The 26,939-nt window shown below is 36.9% G+C and overlaps 1 protein-coding gene across 1 annotated transcript in view; it reads right to left on the bottom strand.

Annotated features, from left to right (window-relative positions):
• Positions 1 to 17,959: 17,959 nt before the first annotated feature.
• The window catches only part of LOC120413394 (ionotropic receptor 75a), a 32,977-nt gene continuing 23,997 nt past the window's right edge, over positions 17,960 to 26,939 (bottom strand). Inside the window, exons 7-9 of the mRNA XM_039574192.1 lie at positions 22,122 to 22,333; positions 21,749 to 22,044; positions 17,960 to 18,311 (exon numbers count right to left, since the gene is read on the bottom strand). Of these exons, the coding sequence (XP_039430126.1) occupies positions 18,005 to 18,311; positions 21,749 to 22,044; positions 22,122 to 22,333 (815 nt within the window). The 3' untranslated portion in view covers positions 17,960 to 18,004. The remainder of the gene's footprint in view (positions 18,312 to 21,748; positions 22,045 to 22,121; positions 22,334 to 26,939) is intronic.

Raw genomic sequence — 26,939 nt, 5'->3', positions numbered from 1 at the left:
CATTTTTGTATGGACAGCTGCCAAATTTGTATGGAAAATTATATGGACAAACTAATGATGCAAAATGGCTTCTTTGGGCATACCGAAAGCACCAAAAAAGTTTCAGTCGGATTAAAATATAGAGAAAAAAACGAATGACCGAAATCTCAGAGAATTGCTCATAGATGAACCACAGACAATAGACTACGAGATGGCGATACCACCCGCCATGTTTTTACACACGATTTTCAAATTATTTTATTCTAGCTGCTACGTCTGTTGTCTGTGTGACAGTTGTGCAAATTAAAACTTTATGTTAAAAATTTCACATTGAGCGTCGATTTCAACTATGTTATGAAAACTTAATATTTCCCAATACAAAAAAAAAAAACTTCAGCTCAAAGCTCAAGATTGTCAATATTATTTGACAGCTGATTTTTTTATATCTTTAATTTGTAATTTGTAATTTGTTGGTTTATTGGGTACGACAACTTGTTAGTTTACACTGTTAATCAGGTCAAGGAAGACACTTTAGGAAATTTAGAAAAGTTACAAAGGATTCAAATAAAGGGTAACAAGTACAAGTAAGCTAAAGAAAACTAATCGTCAAACGATCTCTTAAAAGCACTATATCTTTAAAAAATTGAAAATAAAATGACATCAACTTGAAATGCAAAATCCATTTTGCAATCGAAGGTTCTTTTGATAAATGCAAAGTAGGGTGATCCGTATTGCAATATTTTTTAATGATTGTTCTGAACACTTAAAAGTTAGTTTTTTGTTGATTCTGTATTATGGCCAATATTTGAGCCGAATCCATTTCCCCCATCGGTCTAGGGGTTGTATGTTTTTTACCCTGTATGAAAATCAATACAATTTTTTTGTGTTTAATTGTTAATCAAAGTAATCACCTTTGAGAGTCAACACATTGCCCTGGAGAATTTCAGCAAAATTGGTGCGATTTTATAAATCGAAATGGCACTTTTTTTAATTTAGATAATAATTTTCATCCGAAAATCATAAAACCGAGCCGTATAAATTTACTACAAAAGCTTCAAAAACTAAAGCTACTGAGTCTCAGCCTCTAATTCTTTTTTTTTTATAAATCTAAAGTTCTCTGGAAAAGCTTCCCTATGAATTGAGAATGCGCATGATTTTCTACAAATGTTTGCTGGCACATCGGGGTTCAAATCCCTGCTCGGACAAACACAACTGGTGATCTTTTCCCTTCTGGATTCGATTGCTTAGTAAAGGGAAGGTAGTGTATCGTCACAAACTGGACCTTATCACGACACCTTAGGGAGGCGACCTATGGAATGTTAACATAAACCTTAACATGTTAACATTAAGTTGAGAAAGATTTTCGGCTTGCAGTCGTTGAAAGCAGCTCAAACACTTATTTGTGTACTTTATCCAACGTTTCGATTTTTATTAAATCATCTTCAGGGAAACTAAAAATTTTGGTTTTTGGTTTTTCCGTTAATTTTTGTGTGTTTTTGTGTGTTTGTATGTGTACTTACTCGTACGTAGGTGTTCGGTTGTCTTGGTTCAGTTTTGTAAAATTTGTAAAATGTCGGTTTTGTGGCATCGAGAAAACTATAAAAATTGAATGTTTGTTCATTGGTCGATATTTTTGATCGGGAGTGTAGGGATTTGTGTTGTGGAGACTTACTGCATTGGTTTGGTAATGATTTTGGGGATTCTCTTTTTCGCCTAGATGTCGTTTCTAACTGTTTTTGGTCTTTGTTGTTCGGAGCTCTATCGTGTGCACTTTTATCTTGTTCACTTTGATTGTGTGTTTGTGTGTTTTGGGGAATTGGAAAGGGACTCGTCTAATTTTCTGTTGGGTTACAGTTGACAGTGACATTGTTGTCATGTCTGTGTTTGTTATGACATTTTAGGTTGTTTAAGTTGAGAATGAATTTGCCACTGAATCCGCTTTGTAAATGCCGGCCCCGATACTCTTCAAGGGTGTTCCCCTCAGGAACTGGGAAAGATTTACTTTTTTTTACTATATTGTTCCAGTCAAGGTTATGCGACCAACGCATAATAATTATTAATTTTCCAACAAAGTATCCGTGCATTCCCATGAATCAATTCATACGGATTGCCTCATTCAATCGTGTAGGTCACACGTGTTCCCCACCCACAATGTACCAGTTATGATGCCAGGTCGTAAACATATCCCAAATTCCCCGCGAAGAATGTCATCGCTTTTTAAGCCCCGAAACCACCCTCGCCACCCACACAAAGATGAAAAATGTCCTTTTTCGATTCGCCGCCCGGACAATATCGGCGCGATTTACTATAATTTTAATCATTAGCTATTTGCAACCGTAACAATATATCGATAATGATGATAATAACGATAATGACTTTGCCCGCCGTCCCGTCCTTTTCGCCATCGACCTTTGTCACAAAAGCTCACTCAAAAGCTCCGCACGTGGGAATGTTGACGGCGGCGGCGGCAGTGGAAATTAATCTACAAATTTATTTCCCATTTCGCGAGCGCCATTCCGACCGAAAATTGCACGGCTTACCGTCAACAACAAACCCCCCACTTCACCCTGGACAGAATTTTCCCCCACAGTCCCTGGAGAATGGCCGAAAAACAGGCCGAATTTATTGAGCTTTCCAGAGTAAAATATGACAATGGGACACTACTCTGGCTCAGAGGCTGGCAACACTGGTTCTGCTCTGCTCTGCTGCTGCTCGGGTTGTATCAATAAATGTTTCGAATATCGAACGATGACGATTGATGCTTGGCACAGCCAGCGAATCCCTCCCACCGAGGCGAGGTACACGGATACGGATTCCGGCCACCACCAAGAGCACGGTACTTGAGATAACGAGGTCATATTCATCTTGTTTTTATTTTGGCTCAAATATTTTGATGGCAGTTGACAAATTGTCGTACACTGGATTGTGCCTTCCACGTTATTTTTTGTTGTCCCTTGCTGTTGCATAACATTGATTGTTAAGGGAAAATATTGGGGTGCCCGTGATTCCAGTGATTTGCATATCACGAGATTTCTTACTCCCTTTCGAGGGTGCTTAAAAGGAATCTGGATCAGTGGGATGATAGCAAAATCATTGTAATAGGACAGTCGGTGTATTAAGGCAGAAATTAAACCAGTAAACCTTACGACAACTGATTATTATTAAAAATTAAAAAGTTTTGTAAACAAAGGTAACTTAATTGTAAATATTTCTAAAGAATGTTAAAATCGAATATTTCACAAAATATCGAAAGACATAAGGTCGAATGGACAACATGTCGAATGCCAAAAGGTCGTATGGACAAAACGTGGAAAGGACAAAAGTCAGACATTTTTTATAAATATGTTTTAAATGAAATATTTTTACATGTCCCAAAGGCGTTTGAAACTTATAAGAAATGACCCGGTTGGGTGAATCAATTGGCGGCGTGCTGGAACCACAATCCAGAGTTGATCCAGAGGTCACTGGTTCGAATTCTGCAATCCGTTCGGCAATTATGAAAAGGGTTGATAATTACTTTGAAAAATATTAAATCATTTACAAAATATATTTGATTTTAGCAATAGACGAGTTCTTTAAGAAATCGATCTTTTATTTTTTGTATTATTTAATCCAGCTGAAACTTTTTTGGTGCCTTCGGTATGCCCAAAGAAGCCATTTTGTATCATGAGTTTGTCCATATAATTTTCCATACAAATTTGATAGCTGTCCATACAAAAATGATAAATGAAAATTCAAAAATCTGTATCTTTTGAAGGAATTTTTGATCAATTTGGTGTCTTCGGCAAAGTTGGTATGGATAAGGAATGCACTAATTGAAAAATAAAAAAAAAATACAAAAATTAAAAAAATACAAAAATTACAAAAATACAAAAATTACAAAAATTACAAAAATTACAAAAATTACAAAAATTACAAAAATTACAAAAATTACAAAAATTACAAAAATTACAAAAATTACAAAAAATACAAAAATTACAAAAATTACAAAAATTACAAAAATTACAAAAATTACAAAAATTACAAAAATTACAAAAATTACAAAAATTACAAAAATTACAAAAATTACAAAAATTACAAAAATTACAAAAATTACAAAAATTACAAAAATTACAAAAATTACAAAAATTACAAAAATTACAAAAATTACAAAAATTACAAAAATTACAAAAATTACAAAAATTACAAAAATTACAAAAATTACAAAAATTACAAAAATTACAAAAATTACAAAAATTACAAAAATTACAAAAATTACAAAAATTACAAAAATTACAAAAATTACAAAAATTACAAAAATTACAAAAATTGACAAAAATTGACAAAAATTGACAAAAATTGACAAAATTGACAAAATTGACAAAATTGACAAAATTGACAAAATTGACAAAATTGACAAAATTGACAAAATTGACAAAATTGACAAAATTGACAAAATTGACAAAATTGACAAAATTGACAAAATTGACAAAATTGACAAAATTGACAAAATTGACAAAATTGACAAAATTGACAAAATTGACAAAATTGACAAAATTGACAAAATTGACAAAATTGACAAAATTGACAAAATTGACAAAATTGACAAAATTGACAAAATTGACAAAATTGACAAAATTGACAAAATTGACAAAACTGAGTCATGAATTTTTGAATCAATACTGTGACAAAAAGTGAAATTAAAAATCACAAAAAAATTACCAAGTATAATTTTTTTCACATTTTCACATATTTTTATTTTTTCACAAAAACAGCTTTTTTGTCATACATGTCATGATTAAAATAAAAATAATTTTGTTCAATGCATTGTGATTGTTTTCAAATATTGCAAAGTTGATTATTTTTTCTATAAAAATATGTTTCCATGTGTGTAATTTTTTTATACACAAAACTGTAACAATTTACAAAGCTCAGCGCACGAAATTCTCGTAACTTTTGTCCTAATCGTTTGTTCCCACTAGAAGCCGTAAAATTTATTGCTTCTTTTCTCTAGCCCTTGATCAGCAACACTGCTGCTTGCTCTGCAGTGATAATTTGCGCTCAATCGCCCCTCATGTGTTACTTCAGAAACACTTAATAATACATGCTAACTAGCACTGTATGCAGCAGCACTGCTGGAGGCAGTGCATTTTCCCAAGCTTAGCGATGTCGAAGCAAAATTTATACCTTCAAATGGTGCATTCATAGTGCTTCATCAATATTTACTTCTACTTATCCATTCTATACTTTCCCGAAAGCTCCTGCTTCTTCCCGTACTTCGCTTGTCGCTCATACTGGTGTGAGAGCCCGAGCTCTCGTCTGTGGGCTCAGTTTTCCCCTCCCCCAGCACATCCGCAACAACACCTGTGACATTTTGTGAGCTGCCACCAGAGTCATGCCATGGGTGTGATAGGAGATCCTTGCCAGAGGGTAGAACAGCTGATGATGGAGAGTAGTGTAAGCTTCGACCCTCATCTTCGTTGTCGTTGTCGGGAGAAACACTGGGCATGTGTGCGCTAGTATTATGTACATAAGACTTCGCGACGCATAAGCTCCCCTTGCTCAAGTTGCACAAGTGCATATTGTATAAGCTGATAGTACCAACAAAGTGGTGCACGGTGCAGAAGAGTGCGTTTGGTACTGTACATTTTACAGAATGCAAATCGACAACGCTTTTTGACGTTCCGAGAAAAACGCGTTTTAATGTTTGACCTTGAATAAACAAAAACGAGAGCACGCAATGTAAACAATAACAAACACGTTTTGTGTGGTTGACCAATCTGTACATCGTAATGAAGTTTGGTTGAATTTGGTTGCTGGAGTTCCGAGTTAAAACTAATAATGTTTACGGTAGTCGAGCTCGTTCCTCTGCCAAACGCGTTCTGACCTAAATTCTTTTGGCCAATTGTCGCACTTACATCAATTTTCAGGCTGTGTCAAGATAGCACGACAAGATTGAAACTTCTTTCATATGAAGAGTGACAACAATGCATAGAGTTTTTTGGATTTTTATGGAATATCTCAGGATTGAAATCGAATTTTGGGGACTTGTGAAGGTCAAAAGGTGATGCATTGTGATCTGCACAAAATGGCTACTATTTGGCCCAAAATGCACGTACGACAAGTTAGCACGAAAGCGACGAAATGCAAATTTTGAAGGTTACAAAGATATCATGATTGACATTTTGCCTTCCTCGCTGAGGTAAGGCTATAATCCTGCTCGAAAATTGAACTTTTCATATGAACTTCGTAGACACACCTTCATGTATACATATCGACTCAGAATCGAAAACTGAACAAATGTCTGTGTGTATGTGTGTGTGTGTGCATGTGTGTGTATGTGTGTGTATGTTTAAATGTGACCAACAAACTAGCTCATGTTTCTCGGCACTGGCTGAACCGATTTGACCCAAACCAGTTGCTTTCGACTTGGTTTAGGGTCCCATATAGAGGGTGAAGAGCGGGAATTCCAGGAAAATCGACCATTTTTGGACCTCTCGATTCCCGGAAAATTTGGTCGAGACTCCCGGGAAATTTTGTACTTATAAATATCGAAGCAAAATTATATAAACTAATCAGAAAACCATTTGAAAAATTCAAAATTGTCTAAAACATTTGATGTTCAATGTTAAAGTTGGAATAAATCAATGCTCTTCGAATCTTCATATTCAAAAAGCGTAAATTTTAACTTGTAAATGATTTCAATAACTATAATTGAGAGAAGCCAAAAAAAAAAATGTGGACCTCCAAATTTACCTTAAAGCGTATTTAGCAGTTGCACCCCAGAAATGAAATCTAAAGTTTTGTAAAAAATATTCTCATTCATTATTTTCAAGAGGGAAAGCCTTTTCAAGATAAGTTCAATTTTTGTATCATCTCTCAAGCAGAGAAATCCTCATAATCTGGTATTTTTTTAATTTTAATTAAGTTAATTTCGCTGTATCAAAATAATTGAAAGTTTTGATGACAATAAGTAATTTTGCCTCAACCTCAATATTAAATTATGTTTTGGAAAAAAAAAACTCTGACAATCTTTGTAAAGTCATGGTTCGCCAATGGAGCACCCGCAGTCGAGCAGTTTTTGACAGTAAAGAAATACATTGTAGAAAAAAGCAAAAACTACTCGAATGGAAGTGCTCCATTGTGAACATTCGGATTTTCCTTATAACTGTAAATATTTCTTCAATTAATATGTACAGTTGACCTGAAGGAGTAAAAAACTATTTTAAATAATTTTGAGTAGTTTTTATCTTATTACAAAAAACCCAATAACTGGGAAATTATATATTAGCTATTTTTTTACTTCACAAAAATCTAATAACAAGTTCATGCAACAAGTTTGTGCCACTTTCAAAAAATCACTCAGTGTGAATACAGATTCGTAAACATTTTACTACAATTTTAAGTCCCGAAAAGCTTAAGAAACGATCTTTTCTTTGCAAATTTAGAAAAAAAATCAAAAGGAAGAAAATGTTCCTTAAAATAATTCGGCTACTTAAATTACCGTTTCATTGAATAAGTATGAATTAATTGTAACTAAATTCATTGAAAAGGAACAAATTTATTACTTTTTCTTTTCAAATTATTAGCACTATTGGCATAGTAAAAAAATCCCGGGTCACGGGAATTCCCGGAAAATGGTCAAATTCAACTCTCGATTCCCGGGAAATTGAAAATCTCGAGATTCGTCAACCTCTAGTTCCATAGATCGAGTTTTATACAAATTGAAGTTTCGATAAGTGGTTCAAAAGTTATGCTTAAAAATGTTGTTTCTCATATATCGGGATGTTAGATAAATGGCAAGAAATTGATTCCAATACCATCATCGTTGGATAGGTAATTGAAAGACCTTTCCAACGAGTCCAATAAATTGAAGATCTGGCAATCCTGTCTCGAGTTATGACCACTTAAGTAATATTTATGTACTTTTTTGATGCCGGATCTCACTTATTTGTACTTTTTTCAGCTTGTATTCATGTACTGGATCTCCCTTATTTGTTTTCAAATAATTTCCGGATAAATCAACAGACCTTTTGTTGGAAAGCTAATTGAGAGACCTTCCAAACGAGTCTGTATCTGGCAACCATGTTTAAGTTATGATAGTTATGATAATTCCAAAAAAATAATAATTCAGATGAAAAATATCTCCGGATCAATTTTAAGGAAGTAGTGAGGATGGCAGCAACCTCATACAGTGAATCAAATATTTGTCCGTACCCCCCCGTACGGAAAATGTTTGTAATATAAAAGTTCATAAAATACGACCAAAGTACCATGTTTTATACATCAATCGACGCGGCAGAATGTCCTCTTTAAGACACTGTCATTGGATTTGCAAAAAACTTTTTTTAAAAAAATACAAAAATAGTTTACTGAAAATAGTCAAAAAAAGAGGTCAAATAATTGTCCGTACCCCTAATAAAAGTACAAAATCTGATCGATTTAAGTGAATTCATTTATGAAATGTTGTTTCTGTGTCAAATACTAGAATCTCTAGCCAGTTTGTGACAACTTTGAACTTCTGATAACTTTGTTAAGTTAGCTTATATTAAAAATTGGTTTAAATTTAGTTTTTTTATGTAAAACTTATCAAAACATTAGTTTATAAACAACTATTTTTATAAAATTGCTATTTTATGTTGTAAGAGTCTCTATTGAACAAGGTTTAACAATATTTGTTCGAAATATACATTGTTTTCATATTTTTTATTGACATTTTTCGACCAAAAATACTGTTTCGGAACAATACCGTTAAACAATCCGGATTGTCCCGGAGCCGGTTTAACCCCTCGGAGGGAAATTTTGTGGTGGTCAGATAGAGGACAAAAAAACCCACCTCTTGCAATTTGAAGCATCCAATTTCGTCCACTACAGCCCGATTACGAGTCCATAGTCTGAAATTTGAAATTTTCAAATTCCCCAAGCAAAACATTCTGACCCAGGCCGGTACAGAAATTCTCAGCACGGAAAGTGAAAATTTCAAATTTCAGTCTAGGGACTCGTAATCGGGCTGTAGTGGACGAAATTGGATGCTTCAAATTGCAAGAGGTGGGTTTTTTTGTCCTCTATCTGACCACCACAAAATTTCCCTCCGAGGGGTTAAACCGGTTCCGGGACAATCCGGATTGTTTAACAGTATTGTTCCGAAACAGTATTTTTGGTCGAAAAATGTCAATAAAAAATATGAAAACAATGTATATTTCGAACAAATATTGTTAAACCTTGTTCAATAGAGACTCTTACAACATAAAATAGCAATTTTATAAAAATAGTTGTTTATAAACTAATGTTTTGATAAGTTTTACATAAAAAAACTAAATTTAAACCAATTTTTAATATAAACTAACTTAACAAAGTTATCAGAAGTTCAAAGTTGTCACAAACTGGCTAGAGGTTCTAGTATTTGACACAGAAACAACATTTCATAAATGAATTCACTTAAATCGATCAGATTTTGTACTTTTATTAGGGGTACGGACAATTATTTGACCTCTTTTTTTGACTATTTTCAGTAAACTATTTTTGTATTTTTTTAGAAAAAGTTTTTTGCAAATCCAATGACAGTGTCTTAAAGAGGACATTCTGCCGCGTCGATTGATGTATATAACATGGTACTTTGGTCGTATTTTATGAACTTTTATATCACAAACATTTTCCGTATGGGAGGGTACGGACAAATATTTGACTCACTGTAGGTGGATTAAGTTAGTTTTTTCGATGTAATTTTACCTCAATTTATGTGGAAAAAGTGCATTTACTCATTAAAACATGTAAATTTACACTTTTTTTGAGGAAATTACACATTTCGCTTTACATTTTTTCAAATAGACCCCAAGATAGAGCCACTTGGATTAGACAAAATCACCCCTCGCAACGGTACCGCGTCGTTGGAGACGATCCTCTCAGCAGCTGTAAGAGCCTTTACGTCGGAGACGCCACTCGCAGTGCTTCCGGATTTTGGCTTTCGCAGGCGGAATTAGTTCAACGGGATTGGGCCAACCAACTGGCAACCCGGCCGTGGCCAGTATGTAGATGCCATCGAGACGGCAGCACTCGGTCGTTCTCCGGCAAGAAGCCCCGAGAATCGGCGGCGAAAGTTTTGCTGGCCTGATGGGATAAAAGTTTAAAAGCTACTAATTCTTTCGGCACACACACACCCACACTACTGCTGCAAGGGAAACCTTAGCTTGGCATGGTCTGGGCAGCGTTTGGACCTTCTACGAGTGCAAAAGGTCTTGCAGAGCACTTCCTCGGTTATCTTCTCTGGATGGACTTTGGTGGGGGTCGTTTCGCCGACAGTCTGCTGGAATTTTCACGCCATTCGTGACACTGAGCCATAGTGGAAGAGATAGCGAGGGTTTTATTAATATTTTACGACACTTAATGGTGAAAATATTAAAAGTATATTTGCGGTAATGATAAAGGTACATGCAACTCTTTACGTCCTTAAATTATGTCCTTCACAAGTCTTAACAAGATTTTTGAATGAATTTACGAAATAACATGCTTTGATGCTCTTTCTTTCATCAAACCATGCATGGTTTGCTAAAAACATTCAACCCATAAAAACAAACATTGTCCATTCCTTCCCTCTAAAATGCCAACAGACCAACTGGTTAGCCGCAGTAGCATAGCTTCTAGAAGTGTGGACTTGGTCGCGAGAACCGCGTGGAAACAAGTGTTACTAACAACATCCCCGACAACTGCTGCTGCTGCTCCTGTTTCTGCTGCCCATTTCATGCAACAACGCGCGATTCTTGTTTCGTCCTCCCAACCCACCCACATGCAACATCGCATCTCGCGGGCAGCAGTGTTGGTCGGTGTGTAGTACAAGCATTAATTTGCATATCTATTCATAAATTTAGCGTGTCGGGACGCGCGTCTTGTATGCCACGACCCGGTTGGTTTTCTGGTGCTGGCCAGTCGAGGGTGCACCACCAGGATTTATGGTTTTTCTTGCTCCGCAGATGCCCTGCAGCGATTAAATTTGAATTACAGTTTAACGGGATAATATTCATTTGATGCCCCGGGGCACTTGGAACTATCGTGAGCGAAGGGATTGAGATTGACGGTGGAGTACATCTTTTTTTTAATTTAGGCCGTTGTAAATATTTTTTGAAGTTTATGTCCCTCGGCTAAAATAGGATTCAAACCGTGTTATTTATTTTTTCAAAAATGTCTAACTATTGACGCATTTTGTCCTTGCGCAAGTGTTGATAAATATAACATTAAAGTTTAGAGAACTCTGGAGCTATGTAAAGGCCTTCAAAGTTTGACATTTTTCGAACAGTTAGCCCTAGCTAGTTCAATTGGTGTCGCGACGTTCAACGCATATCATCATTGTTGTCGATTCGTTTCGGATTGTTTTCGACCAGTCGTCCGGTAACATTTGCAACGCATTCGAGACAAAATGTTGTCGATTTTAAAACATAACGCATCTTAGATTTGTAACGCCTGAGCTGTCAACGCGCTACGCCCTAAAAAAAATGTTGAAAAAAGTCACCACACATCGAACTAGCAGGTTTTCTCACCTTCTTGACCGGTTCTGGGATAAGACGAGGCTCGCCACGTGGAAGATTTCCTGGGGGAGCTCGCCAGAAATGGACGATCCTCCGGGCTGTCCGCGCCAAAGAAGACGAGCGCGCACATGTTCTGTTCTTGATGGACTTCGGGGACAATGGCCGTTATGCTGGCCACAGAGCGTGCGAAGACTTCCGAAAGGACTACAACGTGCGGCGCGGCGATCTTGAACCGCGACGCGGCTGACCGTTTTGGACGGGGCAGGGCACAAAGACGCCGATCTGAAATAGAAAATTAACAAAAATCAGCAAATAAAACTCAAGCGTTTATTGGTGATTTAATTTCTCACCTGTTAACCGGCTGTCTTCGAACGCAGCTTCCAGAGGGAAAAAGAATTGCACGTCGCGGTTGACCATTTAGGGGAAGTGGCCGAAGAGGAGTCGTGCTGCGGCAGACCACAGAGCGTGCGAATACTTCCGGCCGGGACTACAACGTGCGGCGCGGCGATCTTGGCGGAAGTGCTGGAAAGGAGGAACTGAAAAGATAAACAAAAATTAGCACACACAAAATAAAGATTTGGTTTTGAAAATTTCTCACCTCTTTCTGAATCCACTTGGTCCGGTTGTACTCCTGAACGCAGCTTTCGAGGACAAGGAAATCCACGACGCAGCTGACCGTCTGGGGAAAGTGGCAGAAGAGGAGTCGTGCTGCGGCAGGCCACAGACCGTGCGAAGACTTTCGGCCGGGACTTCAACGTGCGGTGCGGCTGACCGTCCGGGGAAACCCTTGGTACGGGCTGGTCACAGAGCGGCAATCCGGTTAAAACTGCTCGATCTGTAAAAAAAACAAACAAAAGTCAGTAAAAAAAAAAACAGTTTTATTTCAAATTTCTCACCTATTTCTCCGTTTATTCGATGGGGTTTTCGATTTTCGACAATGGCGGTGTGCACGTTGCTCAAAAAAATAGACTAATGAAAACTCAAGATGGCGACAGTTTGACAACTCGAAAACGCTCTGAGAGAATGTGTCGAACGGGGGCATCGGAAATGTTTACGAATGTTTTTGAATTCGATAACAAGCAATGTTTTCGATTTCAAAGCCTAATGCTTTCAAATTTAGGGGGCAGGATTTATATACGTGTAGAGGTAACGCATTCTTATAAAAAATAAATGTTGCCTGAGAAACTTAGAAGATTTGCCGTTTGATTGCTGAGAACGTGTTATTGAGTTATTTTAAGTATCGGTGCCAATTTTGAGCGAAATTGGTTGAGAAGATTAACCTGGGTGCAGAATAGTGGTTCGCAAAACGGCCTCAATTTTGAACTGTCAAAGTGGAGCCAATTTATTGTTTGCCAAATGTTAGCAGGTATTGTACAGTCGTCCCTCATATTCGGAACAGTTTACAGATCGGCCAATGTTCAACAAATCATATAAAATCGATAATTGAACATAATGATTTGCTTTTACCTTCATGTTAAAGCTTTTCTTGCGATCTTTCGATTGATGTATAGACCGGCTGTACATTTTTACGTTTTATATCAAGTTTTCAAAGAAAAACTAACTTAATCCACCTATGTGGTTGATGCCTTCCTCACTTTTTACCAACATTTGGTGATATGATGGGTTTGGACACAAATTCTATCTATTTCTCAATAAAAAAAATTACACAAATGTCACTTAAGCGGTCAAAACTTGAAACTGAGCGTTGCCAGATCTTCAATGTTTTGAACTTATTGGAAAGGTCTTTCGATTACCTAAACAACGATGGGTCGGATGATGGATCCGGACATAGTTTACATACATTTATGTGAGATCCGGCTTCAAAAAAGATCATAATTATCACTTAAGTGGTCATAATTTGAGACAGGGTTGCCAGATCTTCAATGTTTTGTACTCATTTGAAAGGTCTTTTGATAACCTAACCAACAATGGGTCGGATAATGGATCCGGACATAGTTTACATACATTTATGTGAGATCCGGCTTCAAAAAAGATCATAATTATCACTTAAGTGGTCATAATTTGAGACAGGGTTGCCAGATCTTCAATGTTTTGTACTCATTTGAAAGGTCTTTTGATAACCTAACCAACAATGGGTCGGATAATGGATCCGGACATAGTTTACATACATTTATGTGAGATCCGGCTTCAAAAAAGATCATAATTATCACTTAAGTGGTCATAATTTGAGACAGGGTTGCCAGATCTTCAATGTTTTGTACTCATTTGAAAGGTCTTTTGATAACCTAACCAACAATGGGTCGGATAATGGATCCGGACATAGTTTACATACATTTATGTGAGATCCGGCTTCAAAAAAGATCATAATTATCACTTAAGTGGTCATAATTTGAGACAGGGTTGCCAGATCTTCAATGTTTTGTACTCATTTGAAAGGTCTTTTGATAACCTAACCAACGATGGGTCGGATAATGGATCCGGACATAGTTTACATACATTTAAGTGAGATCCGGCATCAAAATTCCAGCACTCGATTCGCAACTCTGACACTTTTTTATACGTAACTTTTGAACTACTTATCGGATCTTCAAACAATTCAATAGTGCAGTATTGGGCACCAAACCGGATCGAATGCAACTTGTTTGACTCAAATCGGATCAGCCAGTGCCGAGAAAACTTGGCAAGAATTTTGAGCACCAAGGGGAATACGCACACACATACACACACACACACAGACATTTGTTCAGTTTTCGATTCTGAGTCGATAGGTATACATGAATATAGATCTTTGACCTGTTTTTCAAAAGTTCATTTTTAGAGCAGGATTATAGCCTTACCTCAGTGAGGAAGGCAAAACATTGACCCTTGAAATCCACAAATTCGGAACACTTTTTTCTTACGATGTAAACAAACTTTTTTTTCTCTCCAGGAGTACATATTTTTTACAAAATAATGACTTTGCACTCTGAAACCAATAAAACTCATGCTTAGTAATGTTTTATGAATGGTCTGATAACTTTTTTGTGAAAATATCAGTTAAATTCAGGTGTTCCACAATTGTGGGAGACACAATAACAACCCACAATCATGGAACAGGCAATTTGGAGGCATTGTTTTGGTGCTCTGGATAAAATAGTCTTGAAATGCAGTTTTTGTTTAAAAAGTATTACTTTTACTAGTGAAATAGCAAGAGAATGTCCAAATAAAGGCCCTAAAAATAGCAGGGTCGGCAGAAAAGTTGCATTTTGCATTCTATTGACAAATTACCACAAAAGTGTTCCGAATTTGTGGGTGTTCCGAATATGTGGGATGACTGTAATCGATCATTAAAAATCTTATCAAAGTCATGTTCCTTATTATTTCTGTTAGTTGGGCTCATTCGGAAATCACGTTACGCATTTCTTCTTTTCAGCACTCAGATTGTACCAATTACTAAAGTAGCTGATATAGTTTTTAAGAAAAAAATCAACGTTTATATTTAGTTAACTAAGTTTATAAACTTTTTAACAAAATACATATAAATTTTAGGTAAAATTGTTATAAAGTCGAAATTTGGCCTGAAATTTGTTAAAACTGGTTTCGTTTATGAAATTATCGATTTATATTGCATTTTATACTGAATTCGAAGCACGAATCCCAAGTTTTCACATTTCACATGAAATTTGTTCAACTGAAATTGCCAAAAAAAATTGGAGATTATTTTTTATTTTGTTTCAAAATCCCATATATTTATTGTTTACAACCTTATTTAACCTTCTCCTAGTGAAAAATTGTCCAAAGAATCCGAAAATGCATTCCGTTTTCTGATTCAAAATCATGTTCATTGATAAAATCATGACACTTTGAGAAGTTTAATATAATGACTTTCACTAGGGGGTGTACAGAATTAAAATAATTAACGTTCGTCAATATATTGACGTTGTTATTGATATACTGGTCAATAGATTAACGAAAATCGTGATGACCTACATTTGAACACCTTGATTTGACATTTGACAGAAGGAAACAAAAATAATTTTGGCGAATAAAATAAACAGAAATAAACCATACAGTTCGGCATTTTTTAACAGAAAAAGGCCATGTTCAGTCCCAGATTGGCCAAATTCGGTCGTAGAAAGTGAGAGCTTCCCCTGAAATGGAGCATTTGGCGTTTCGACCGGGTTTGACGAAAATCCTCCAGAAGCCTATCATCCGTGATTTTCCGGGTTATCCTTCAATAAAAAATTGGACAGGATAAAAGAACCGTTCTGCTAGCGGCCATGACGATGATGATATTATAGTTTCCTCTTGCCTGGTTAAAAAAGGAGGCAACCTGTCGATTGTTTCCTCGCTTTCCGCTGCCTGGTTTAAGTTGGCCACATTTTGTGATCGGATTTGAAACATGTTCCACGGTCCACGTAGGTTTGGGACCAAGATGAGTCATACTACACTGTGGTATTAAAGGGAAAGATGTTCCACTTCCGCCACTTAGAGGATGTTACGGAAAGTCACCGGTGCCAAAGAGTTTTTGCTTAGCGCTTTGAGAGTCAGGTTATGTTATCCGTCCTCAGCCAGGGTCCTTAGAAAAGGAGGGGTCATTTTTGATTCTTAAATGGTGGAGGAAGCAACGGGTCAGGATATAGCCACCGGAACTTGGTTACTTTTGCCACAGGTGGAGAAGGTGGAGGGACGTAGCGGAATCAGGAATCCGCTCCACTGTATTTTCTTTTTTAGTAAAAAGACCTGACCATTCTTGGTCGACGGAGCATTATCCGGACTGTCCGCTCTGAAGGAATGTTCAATTCCTGCCACTTATAAAAGTACCTCCGGAATTTCCATGAGCCTCCTAACCGTCAAAATGTTTTGTGTTTATGTTCGGTTTGACATTACTATTTGACAGTGGTTCAAGGAATCACAAAACCAGGTTAGGTTGCGTTAAAGTATTGACGAAATATTAATATGTTAACAAACTATTATTAGTCTATCGACCAAGTTGTCCTGCCCCTAGGACTTTCATCAACATTTTCTTAACTAAAAAAAAATTTTTTTAAAACTTTAAAAAAATTTATGACAAGTTATTTTGAGGATTCTAAACAATTCCGCACGTATTTTAATTGTACTCTCGTGTACTCTTCATTCTGTGGAAAAATCTAAAACCTATCAAAGTCACCCCGTGTTACGGTATCTATCGGAATTAAAAGGAACAACTCGTCTCTTTGTATTCATAGTAATGCATTCTGCTAAAACGCTCAACCAAATCACACAATTTAGTTTGCAATGAATACAAATTATTAAATTCCAAAATTTAAAATAGATTCTATGATCAAAATTGTTTTTTTTTTTTTTTGGAAAGCATAATTTTTTGTGTATCTGTCTATCTGTAGCTGAAATTTGCATTTCTTTTTCATAAATTGATAAATTTTCATAAATTGATATAAGGCCGATGCAAATATTTTTCAAAGTTGGGGGTGACAAAAACTTTAAATAAAATTTGTACAAGCCTAAGAACTTAAAAAAATATTTGACTACTCTGACTTGCAATATATCAACAGCATTCTTGTCAGACTTGTTGAGCTGCTAATTTCAATTAACCTCCCCTACTACATTAGCCTTGCTGTTTGGTACCCTGCCAAGCCTTGAACATTCCGGGTTGAAAATCGCTGTCTAAACTGCCAACCAATATTCCCAGCCCGGTTGAACGCAAATGGCCATGCTGCGGCCACTGCACGACTAGTTTCAGATGACAAAGAGTGTGTGGCAGTGTGCACTTTGTTGCACTTGTGGCCATGCAGTTGCGGTTTGCCTCGCAAGCTGTTTACAGAAGTTTGCAGCGGTTAAGGCAAAGTTGGGTCAATGAATGCGGAACTCCACACAATGTTGCGGTCGGATTAACCAGTGCCGCCGGATGCGATTGATTTTTTGCTGTCCTCTGCCAGCTGTGACAAACTATGTGACGGTATTAATTGGGATGGTTTGAGCGACTAATGATAGTGTTGAGCAAGCTGATATTGGCAAAAGGGTGTTTGGGAATGGTTGATGACTCCAAGTGTTACGATATCTCGTATATGATGAAAAGCCACAGGTTTTTACTTTTATTTAAAAAAAGAACAAAACATAACAACAATAACCAACTTGGTCTTTACCAAGTCTCACCACCCGAAAAGGAAATTATAGGCAGAGAACATTGTATGAATGTTGGTCTTTTTTGAGTTTTGGCAAATTTTAAAGATTTAACGCCCTTTTTCAAAGAAGCTAATCACTACCAAACAAATTAGTTGACAGCTTGATTTTGTTCAAGGAATTTCACACTGTTGATTGTTGTAAACAATACAAGTTTCTTGTGCTATCTACATTTTATTAACTATATATTAACCTTACTATAACATAGTTTTTAATAGCATAACCCTATGAAAATTGCATCCATTTCACTTCAACCCACTACAATGTGCACCAAATTGTGGTTGTTTTGCCCGCTTTTTGACAATGTCATACAGAACTTCATTCAAATTGCGACAACCACAGTCACACACCAGGTAACTGCTGGCCAGAGGTGTCCCCCCTCAGAAGTCAATCCAACCGAAATCAATTCAATCTACATACGGATAAACCCAGCCATGATCCTGCGGTAAATTCCGGGGCCGGGTCCTCGGTTGTTGCCATTGTCGTCCTCGTCGTCCCCGCCGGGCCACGGCCAGCCGGTGGCGCAGTATCTCAATCAGCAGTAAGCCAATGGACAGCAGCGAACCGGCCACGAGCAAGATAAACGCCGAATAAACACTATCCATGCCAACAATCAGATCCGACGGTGCTATTTTGCGCACACATTTCGGCTTCGGTTCCTGCCAAACGCGTCTCTGGCGGTCCATTATGCCGGCTTCATTCAACCGTCGTAATCTGGAATTTTAGATCATCGTCGTTCAGTCGGTGTGGTCACTGGCTAAGCTAGGACACAGAACATAGGACAGGCCACAAGGGTTTGTTCAAATATTACGTCCAGAGATTTTCGGGATTTCAGACCCCCCCCCCTCCCCCCTGTCACGCACTTTTCCTATACCTTTAACATGGGCTGTCACAAACCCCAGACCCCCCCCCCCCTCCCCCTATTCATGGACGTAATTTTTGAACGAACCCCAACCACACGCAACATATAGGTAGAATGGTTGGAAGGATTTTGAGCGAGAACGAGGATAAACCTTGTAGGATTTGATCACTACAAGACAGTCCAATACACAATTTTAAACTAGGAAATAAAAAAATAAACTTTTGAACCAAACATAGACCAAATTGTGTTTGATTTTCAAAAACCATGTGAAATAACCACAAAATGCTTGAGTCATTATTACAATCATGTTGTATTAAAAAATATGGATATCAAAACATTCATGAAGATATTTTTCTCAACATTTTTACATCTCTGTGGTTACAAAGTTCAAAATTGTCCAAAAGCTTTAAACTGTCAAATTTGAAGGGAGAGGGACTTGAAACAAAATTTGTACTGGCCTAATTAGAACGTTCAAATTTCAGTTTTTAGGAATGAATCATTCCTGAAATTGAATTAGTAGTTATAAATATCTTTTTAAATTAATCATATTTTAGCCTTCAAAAATCTAATTGAACAAAAAAAAGCATTTCGAAATTCTTAGATTCGGTGCTGATGAATGCAATTGAGACAGATTTGCCTTTTGAACTAAAAAAATCCTCTAAACATACTATCCAAACTAAAGTACCCACACAAACGCATTCACCAACATGGAGTGCCGTTCAAATTCGACGGTTTCATGCATGGTTTTATGCACCCAAAGTTGAAAAATGTTAGATAAAGGAACGAAAATTGAACGTACGGAAATGGGTGAAATTCGTCCAATCTATGACGGTGCAGAGGAGACTGAACCAAACCAGTTCTCGTGAAAAAAAGTGGCAAAAAACTGAAGCAAATAGAACAAGCGAATATCGTCCCAAGTGTTTGGACTCTGATGCTGCTACTGATGCCGGTGGGTAACGCAAAAGTGAGTGTTTGCTGAAATGTGGAAAAGTTTATTGAAACAATGATTGAAATCGAGCATAAAAATCGAATGACAGTCAGGAGAGACTTGGTTTCACCGGTTGCCATTCAGGTAGGGTAGTAAAAATGTGGCTCAATTTAGGCAAAATTCATCATTCATCATTCATCATTCATCATTCATCATTCATCATTCATCATTCATCATTCATCATTCATCATTCATCATTCATCATTCATCATTCATCATTCATCATTCATCATTCATCATTCATCATTCATCATTCATCATTCATCATTCATCATTCATCATTCATCATTCATCATTCATCATTCATCATTCATCATTCATCATTCATCATTCATCATTCATCATTCATCATTCATCATTCATCATTCATCATTCATCATTCATCATTCATCATTCATCATTCATCATTCATCATTCATCATTCATCATTCATCATTCATCATTCATCATTCATCATTCATCATTCATCATTCATCATTCATCATTCATCATTCATCATTCATCATTCATCATTCATCATTCATCATTCATCATTCATCATTCATCATTCATCATTCATCATTCATCATTCATCATTCATCATTCATCATTCATCATTCATCATTCATCATTCATCATTCATCATTCATCATTCATCATTCATCATTCATCATTCATCATTCATCATTCATCATTCATCATTCATCATTCATCATTCATCATTCATCATTCATCATTCATCATTCATCATTCATCATTCATCATTCATCATTCATCATTCATCATTCATCATTCATCATTCATCATTCATCATTCATCATTCATCATTCATCATTCATCATTCATCATTCATCTTTTTTTTATCTTTTTATTTTTATTTACTCTTTTACTTTTTTACTTTTTTACTTTTTTACTTTTTTACTTTTTTACTTTTTTACTTTTTTACTTTTTCTCTTTTTTACTTTTTTACTTTTTTACTTTTTTACTTTTTTACTTTTTTACTTTTTTACTTTTTTACTTTTTTACTTTTTTACTTTTTTACTTTTTTACTTTTTTACTTTTTTACTTTTTTACTTTTTTACTTTTTTACTTTTTTACTTTTTTACTTTTTTACTTTTTTACTTTTTCACTTTTTTTAATTTTTTACTTTTTTTAATTTTTTACTTTTTTACTTTTTTATTTTTTTACTTTTTTACTTTTTTACTTTTTTACTTTTTTACTTTTTTAACTTTTTTACTTTTTTACTTTTTTACTTTTTTACATTTTTACTTTTTTACTTTTTTACTTTTTTACTTTTTTACTCTTTTATTTTTTTACTTTTTTACTTTTTTACTTTTTTACTTTTTTAACTTTTTTACTTTTTTACTTTTTTTACTTTTTTACTTTTTTACTTTTTTACTTTTTTACTTTTTTACTTTTTGACTTTTTTACTTTTTTACTTTTTTACTTTTTTACTTTTTTTCTTTTTTTACTTTTTTACTTTTTTACTTTTTTACTTTTTTACTTTTTTACTTTTTTACTTTTTTACTTTTTTACTTTTTTACTTTTTTACTTTTTTACTTTTTTACTTTTTTACTTTTTTACTTTTTTACTTTTTTACTTTTGACAATAAAACGTTTTGCGTTAAAGTTCATCGATATTTAACTAAAAATCAATATATTTTTTACTAAAATTCATGCTTTAAATTTATTTCTTAAAAAAATCAAGTTGATTTAACTTTAAAAAAAAACCTGAATGTAAAGTTTTGTTTTTTTTTTAATGTTTAAAATTGAAAGGTGTTTGTTTTTTTGATTTTTTATTAAACCATTTATTTTTTTATAATTTCAATTCGTTCAATTTTTAGTTTTTCGGTAACTTTTCAGTTGATTAATCTAATAAACATCAGCAAGTTATAAAACTTGGAATTTGGTTATTGTTTTTTGAATCTTTTGAATCTTTTTAATCTTTTGAATCTTTTGAATCTTTTGAATCTTTTGAATCTTTTGAATCTTTTGAATCTTTTGAATCTTTTGAATCTTTTGAATCTTTTGAATCTTTTGAATCTTTTGAATCTTTTGAATCTTTTGAATCTTTTGAATCTTTTGAAATTCGTGAAACATTTGAGATTAATTCGACTCCCCTAACCGCAAACAGTATCTAGGTATGCAGAAAACTGAAATAGATGCAACCTGGTGCTCTTGCAACCCCCAAAACGACGTACTGAAAATCGTGGTGGCAAGCAAAAACTATGCTTAAAACTGAACTGACCGTTGCATAGTCCAGGAAGAGCATAGCTCAACCAAAAAAAAACTATGTAGGTACTATCGAGAATCGCCCACTCACCCATACGTTATGACATCCCGGTAGGGCGAATTTTTCTGCACGATCGCCATCATCCACTGGGACGACTTGGGGAACATGTCGATTTCGGTAAGCTCGCAAATTTCCAGCTCGCTAAAGGTCTCACGGATGATTTTGTACGCGGCCGAGATGGCCACGTGGAACGCGTAGCCGCCCTTCCGGGTGAGGTGGAGGCCGTCAGCTGCGTTCAAAAAATGGGACTCGTTTTGGCCACTCTTCTGGTCGTAGAAGCTGACCCGGGTGTGGAACAGCTCGAGCGAGTCGGCGTCCGTCGTGCGCTGCGTTGTTTTGGACAAGAAGGAGATATTGGACATTAAACTGTAACGGGTCGTCGTAACGCAAGGCCGCTGCTTACCACAAAATAATCCCGGCTGTACGGAATGTCCTCGATGCCGAGCGTGAGCCGGCTATCAATCAAATTCCGCAGCGTGCGGATGGTCTTGGGTGGGGCCATTAGGAGGGAGCCGACGATGCTGGCCGAGTAGAACTGGAACATCAGATAGCCAAAGACCAGGATGAAAATTGAGGTGCAGCGACCCGATGGAAGGCGCGGAATTTCCGAGAGTCCTGTTGATGTAAATGATAATAATTTTGCTCAGCTTAAAGCTTTAAATGAACTCAATAAGATTACAAAAACTTCTACTGAGTGTTGCAAGAACCTTACCTGGGGAGCAAAAAGAAAACGTATTCAAAAGACCATCGAATTGGCCCTTCGATTCAAAAGTTTGCGTCTCAAATAAAATAAAAAGAAACTACATCACGAATAGTTCCTCCAGGAGCACTTCCCCATCTCCACCACTAAAGGTAAAGTTTTGTGCTTTTTTATCCGGCCACGTTTCCCCAGAAAGCTTAAATTCTTACCACATCGTTCAATAAATTCTTTTCCACCAATTCAATTTCCATTTGTTTGCTAACGCTGTTCCATATTTTGTATCCTCGGTAGAACTTTCACCAGTTGAGCTGGCAACCATTAGAAAAGAAAAGGAAGAGGATGAAGCAAAAAAAAGCGATCGCTTCGGGCGGCGGAAACGGAAATCTACTTTCGAAGCTTTTCTTCTGTTTGCCGCTCAAATTTTGTCCTCCCAGGAAAGGAAAAAAGAGTTGCACTGCGAGAAGTGCACTGGTTTTGAGCAGCAAGTTGGAAGAAAACTGTGCTGTGCAACTGATTGCCGGATGCAGCAGAAACTTCTTTGGAACAATTTTCGACAATTGAGTTGGGCTAAAGTTTAAATAGTTTTGCGGAATTGGCATCACTTCAGCAGAGAAGAGGAGCGTTTGCTTCGGGTTGCGGAAATTTAGCGGGAGTTAATTGAGTCGTGAATGCCGTTGTCAATGCAGTTTTGAGCTGTTTTGTTTGATGTTGGAAAAAACAAGATTTTTGAATAATACGTCATTAAATCTCGGACTTATTTTTAATTCAATTCGGGTTTGTTGGTGAATAATCAAGATACAATAAGTTCATATAACATCAGAGTTTTGGAGTTCCTTTCAGCTGTATTTTATACCTTGGTTACAGTCATCCCCTTCGTCATCCCACATATTCAATGTTTTTCATCATAAACTAGAAATAAAACGTAAAAATTTGCAGGCAGTCACATCAAACGAAAGGAAAGCTTTAAACTGGAGGTATTTGCAAATAATTATGTCCAATTATAGATTTTTATAAAATTGGGCGATCTCCAAACTTTTTCAAATATGAAAGGCGAATGCGGATTATTTTTTGTTATTGATTATCTTATTTTTTCCGTTTTTGGTCTTAATTTAATATATTCTCTACGGAAATTCTTTGGAAGTCTCAATCATCTGAAGTCCTAGGAAAAATTTCACTTCGTATAAATATTTAATCAAATGTGAAAAAATGTTGTATAGTACTTTTGAAATTTTTAATCCAAGATGGCACACATTATTGCGGTGTTGAATATTGAGCAAATACATTGGGTCGCTGAACTTGAATAAGACCGTTGCAAATATTTTTCAAGTTTATGTTTATGCGAGTATTCGGACTCCTAGGTTCGAGCAGAAACTTGCAATAGAGACCACAAAAGACCCGGGGGTCGTTAATGTGGATGGTTTGATTTGAGTAAATTTCTGACTAGGAAGCCCTATGGGTATGACGGACGTTTTGTTTTTGACAATGCATGATTTTTTGAAAAAAATAATGTTTTTTTTGCAAAAATCGAAAATATACAGCAAAAAAAAACATTTTTAGATTGAAAATTGAACTTTTGAAGGAACTTTTGTAAAATGTCTCGAAAGTTAATTTGTTTAGGTATAGTAATTTTTATGGTAAAGAGAAAATTATCTACAATTTGCTTTTTAAAACATTGTTTATCCAACATTTGGTTGCCCAGAGTGAAAATTGCCAATAAATTTGTTTTTAAAGTTCTGCCCAATGGAGTGGCTCAATTCGAGCCTCAATTTTCTATTGATGATATCTTGGAAACCATTGATCAGATTTTCAATGTTGAACAATGAACTTTAGTGAAATATTCTCAACCTTTTGAACAAAAAGAAACATTTTCAGACTATTGAAAAGATTGTAAGATCAGTACCTTGCTGGACTCGGTCGTTGGAAACGACCGTCGGCTCAACGACCGACAAAATAGGCGGCGGGCCTGATGCGGGCATAAAAATGTCAAAACGTGCGAGTGGCAGGGGAGTTAGCAGACCCCTTCCAATCGCATCAAGGGTTACGACAAGGTGACGGCTTATCCAATGCGCTGTTTAACATCGGACTTGAGGGAGTTGTGCGAAGAGCGGGCATAGATACGAGAGGCACGATTTGCAACAGGACAATCCAACTTCTTGCTTATGCGGACGACATTGACATTATAGCGAGAGACCTAGAGACGGTGAAAAGGGTTTACACCGCCTTAAAGACGCAAGCAAGACGAATTGGATTGGCCATGAATACGACGAAAACAAAGTACATGAAAGGGAGGGGCTCAAAAGACGTTGACCCCCCAAGACTCACCCCTTTAGCTGTGGATGGCGATGTGCTGGAAGAGGTGAGCGAATTCGTGTACTTGGGATCGCTGGTAACGGCCGACGACGACACCAGCTTAGAGATCCGGACTCGTATCCACTCCGCGAATCGCGCCTACTTTGGATTACGGAAAACCTTGACATCTGATCGAGTGCAACGCGCCACGAAGCTGACCCTGTACAAGACACTGATTAGACCGGTTGCCCTCTATGGCCATGAGACCTGGACGCTGCGGCAAGAGGACGAACGAGCCCTTGGAGTTTTCGAACGGAAGGTGCTGCGAACGATCTACGGTGGAGTACGTACAGCTCAGAACGAGTGGCGAAGACGCATGAACCACGAACTGCACGCGCTGCTGGGAGAACCGACCATCGTCACACTGGCGAGAATCGGGAGGCTCAGGTGGGCCGGCCATGTCGCGAGGATGGACGATGACCATCCTGTCAGGATGCTCTTTGACAGCGCGCGACCGGATGGCGGCACAGGCCGACGAGCAGGAGCACAGCGTGCACGATGGGGAAATCAGATCGAGGCGGACCTAAGAAAGATCTGCAACCTAGGAGACTGGCGAGCTGCAGGCCAGAACCGAGCAACATGGAACAACCTTCTTGATACAGCACGGGCACCGCGTATGGTGTTCTAAGCTGATTGGTATGGTATGTATGGTGCAATATCAGAAGTGAATTGCCTTTTAGGTTTTAGGTTTTTTCATGTAGCTTTAATGTGTTTTGAAATGTAACTTCAACGAGACTCGAGTGTGCCATTCGGCCGAATTTCTACGTGATACTTTTAGTATGAAAATTGATGGCGTACGGTGAAGACCTGCTGCCAGACTTGTGCTAGTAAAATTTATTTTGAAATGAAACAGACGGTAAGTTAAGTTAACTTTGAATAATTATATTTATAATGAATGATTTTTTTTGCAGAATCCGATCTATGCATCTTTTTCCCGGCGGCCACTGGAATTCTGGCCCGTTTGAACCTTACCAACCGGTGCTTCCGTGGTGCAAAATGCCACGGATGTGGCCAACGGGTCGCAGGCCTTTGCATTGCGATCACCCTCTCGTCGGTCCTGACCAGTTTTATGTCGACGCCAAAGGTGTTCCAACTTTAGTAAATCCTACGCAGTTTGGCGAAACCGTCGATTGGCGACTAAAGTTAAGGTTAAGGTTTAGACTTTTAACATAGCTTCGTGTTAGTTGAGCCTCAATGTATCTCCCATTTCAGTACCCATCTCGTGGCCAACAGGACTGATGCAACGCAAGACCATGAACTGGTTCCGCTGCTACCGGTGGTAATTCTGCGAGTGGCCAAGAGACTCGACAGCACATCGCTGAGGTGACGCGATCACCGGTAGCCAACAGCAGCGCCGAAGGTCACGACCCGCGTTCTTTGTTGGGACAGGCCGAGCAAAAAGTCCTTTACGTGTTATCGGTTTGTAACCGACGAGAGAAAGCAACAGAAAAATTCAATAAAATATTGATTTTAAATTAAATCTTGCATCGCCCTTCTTTTTCGAACAAAAGAAAAAAAAATGAAATCAGACCACAGGACTAAAAGGTTCCTATAAAGTTTACTAAAACGTTCATATAGGTTTCACTAGCTGAAACATTTAGCTTTCACATGTCAAACACGTAGATTGAACGTGAATCGACCGGTCCAAGCAAATTTCGTTTCTACTAAAGCTATCACGTAGAAGGTACGTGAAAACTCTAGTGGAAAAATACTACATAACTTTTCACGTAACCTCAACGTGAATATTTTTTTGAGTGTCGACCGCCCGATATGTCAGCCAACATATTTCGCGGGACTGTGACAGCTCGAGCTCGATCATTGTTTGCGTCAGTACACTACAGTTTTCGTCTTTTTAGGATTTCATTTTTGTTCATTTCGTGAAATTGACTCAGGAACATTAATTTCATAAAATTATCTCAGGGGTCTCTCGTGCAGAAATGAACACCAAAGAAAAATCAATTAATGAAAAGCGTACAACAAAATTCAGTTGAAGTGTCTTCAAACGTCCTTGAGCTTGATTTGAATTGGTATTTGGATGTTTTTTTTTTGGGTTTCAAAATTGTGCTATTGTTTTGCTAAAATGCTAATAACTTTCTTAATATTTAACCAATTGGGTTGCTTCACCCTTCGTTATGTAACATTTTCGGAGTCCTTTCAAGAGCATTTTGAATT

This window comes from Culex pipiens, chromosome 3 (genome assembly GCF_016801865.2).
Source record: "Culex pipiens pallens isolate TS chromosome 3, TS_CPP_V2, whole genome shotgun sequence".
NCBI classification, from domain to species: domain Eukaryota; kingdom Metazoa; phylum Arthropoda; class Insecta; order Diptera; family Culicidae; genus Culex; species Culex pipiens.
Note: the sequence above shows the minus strand (reverse complement) of the source record. Positions and strands in the feature narration are given on the sequence as shown.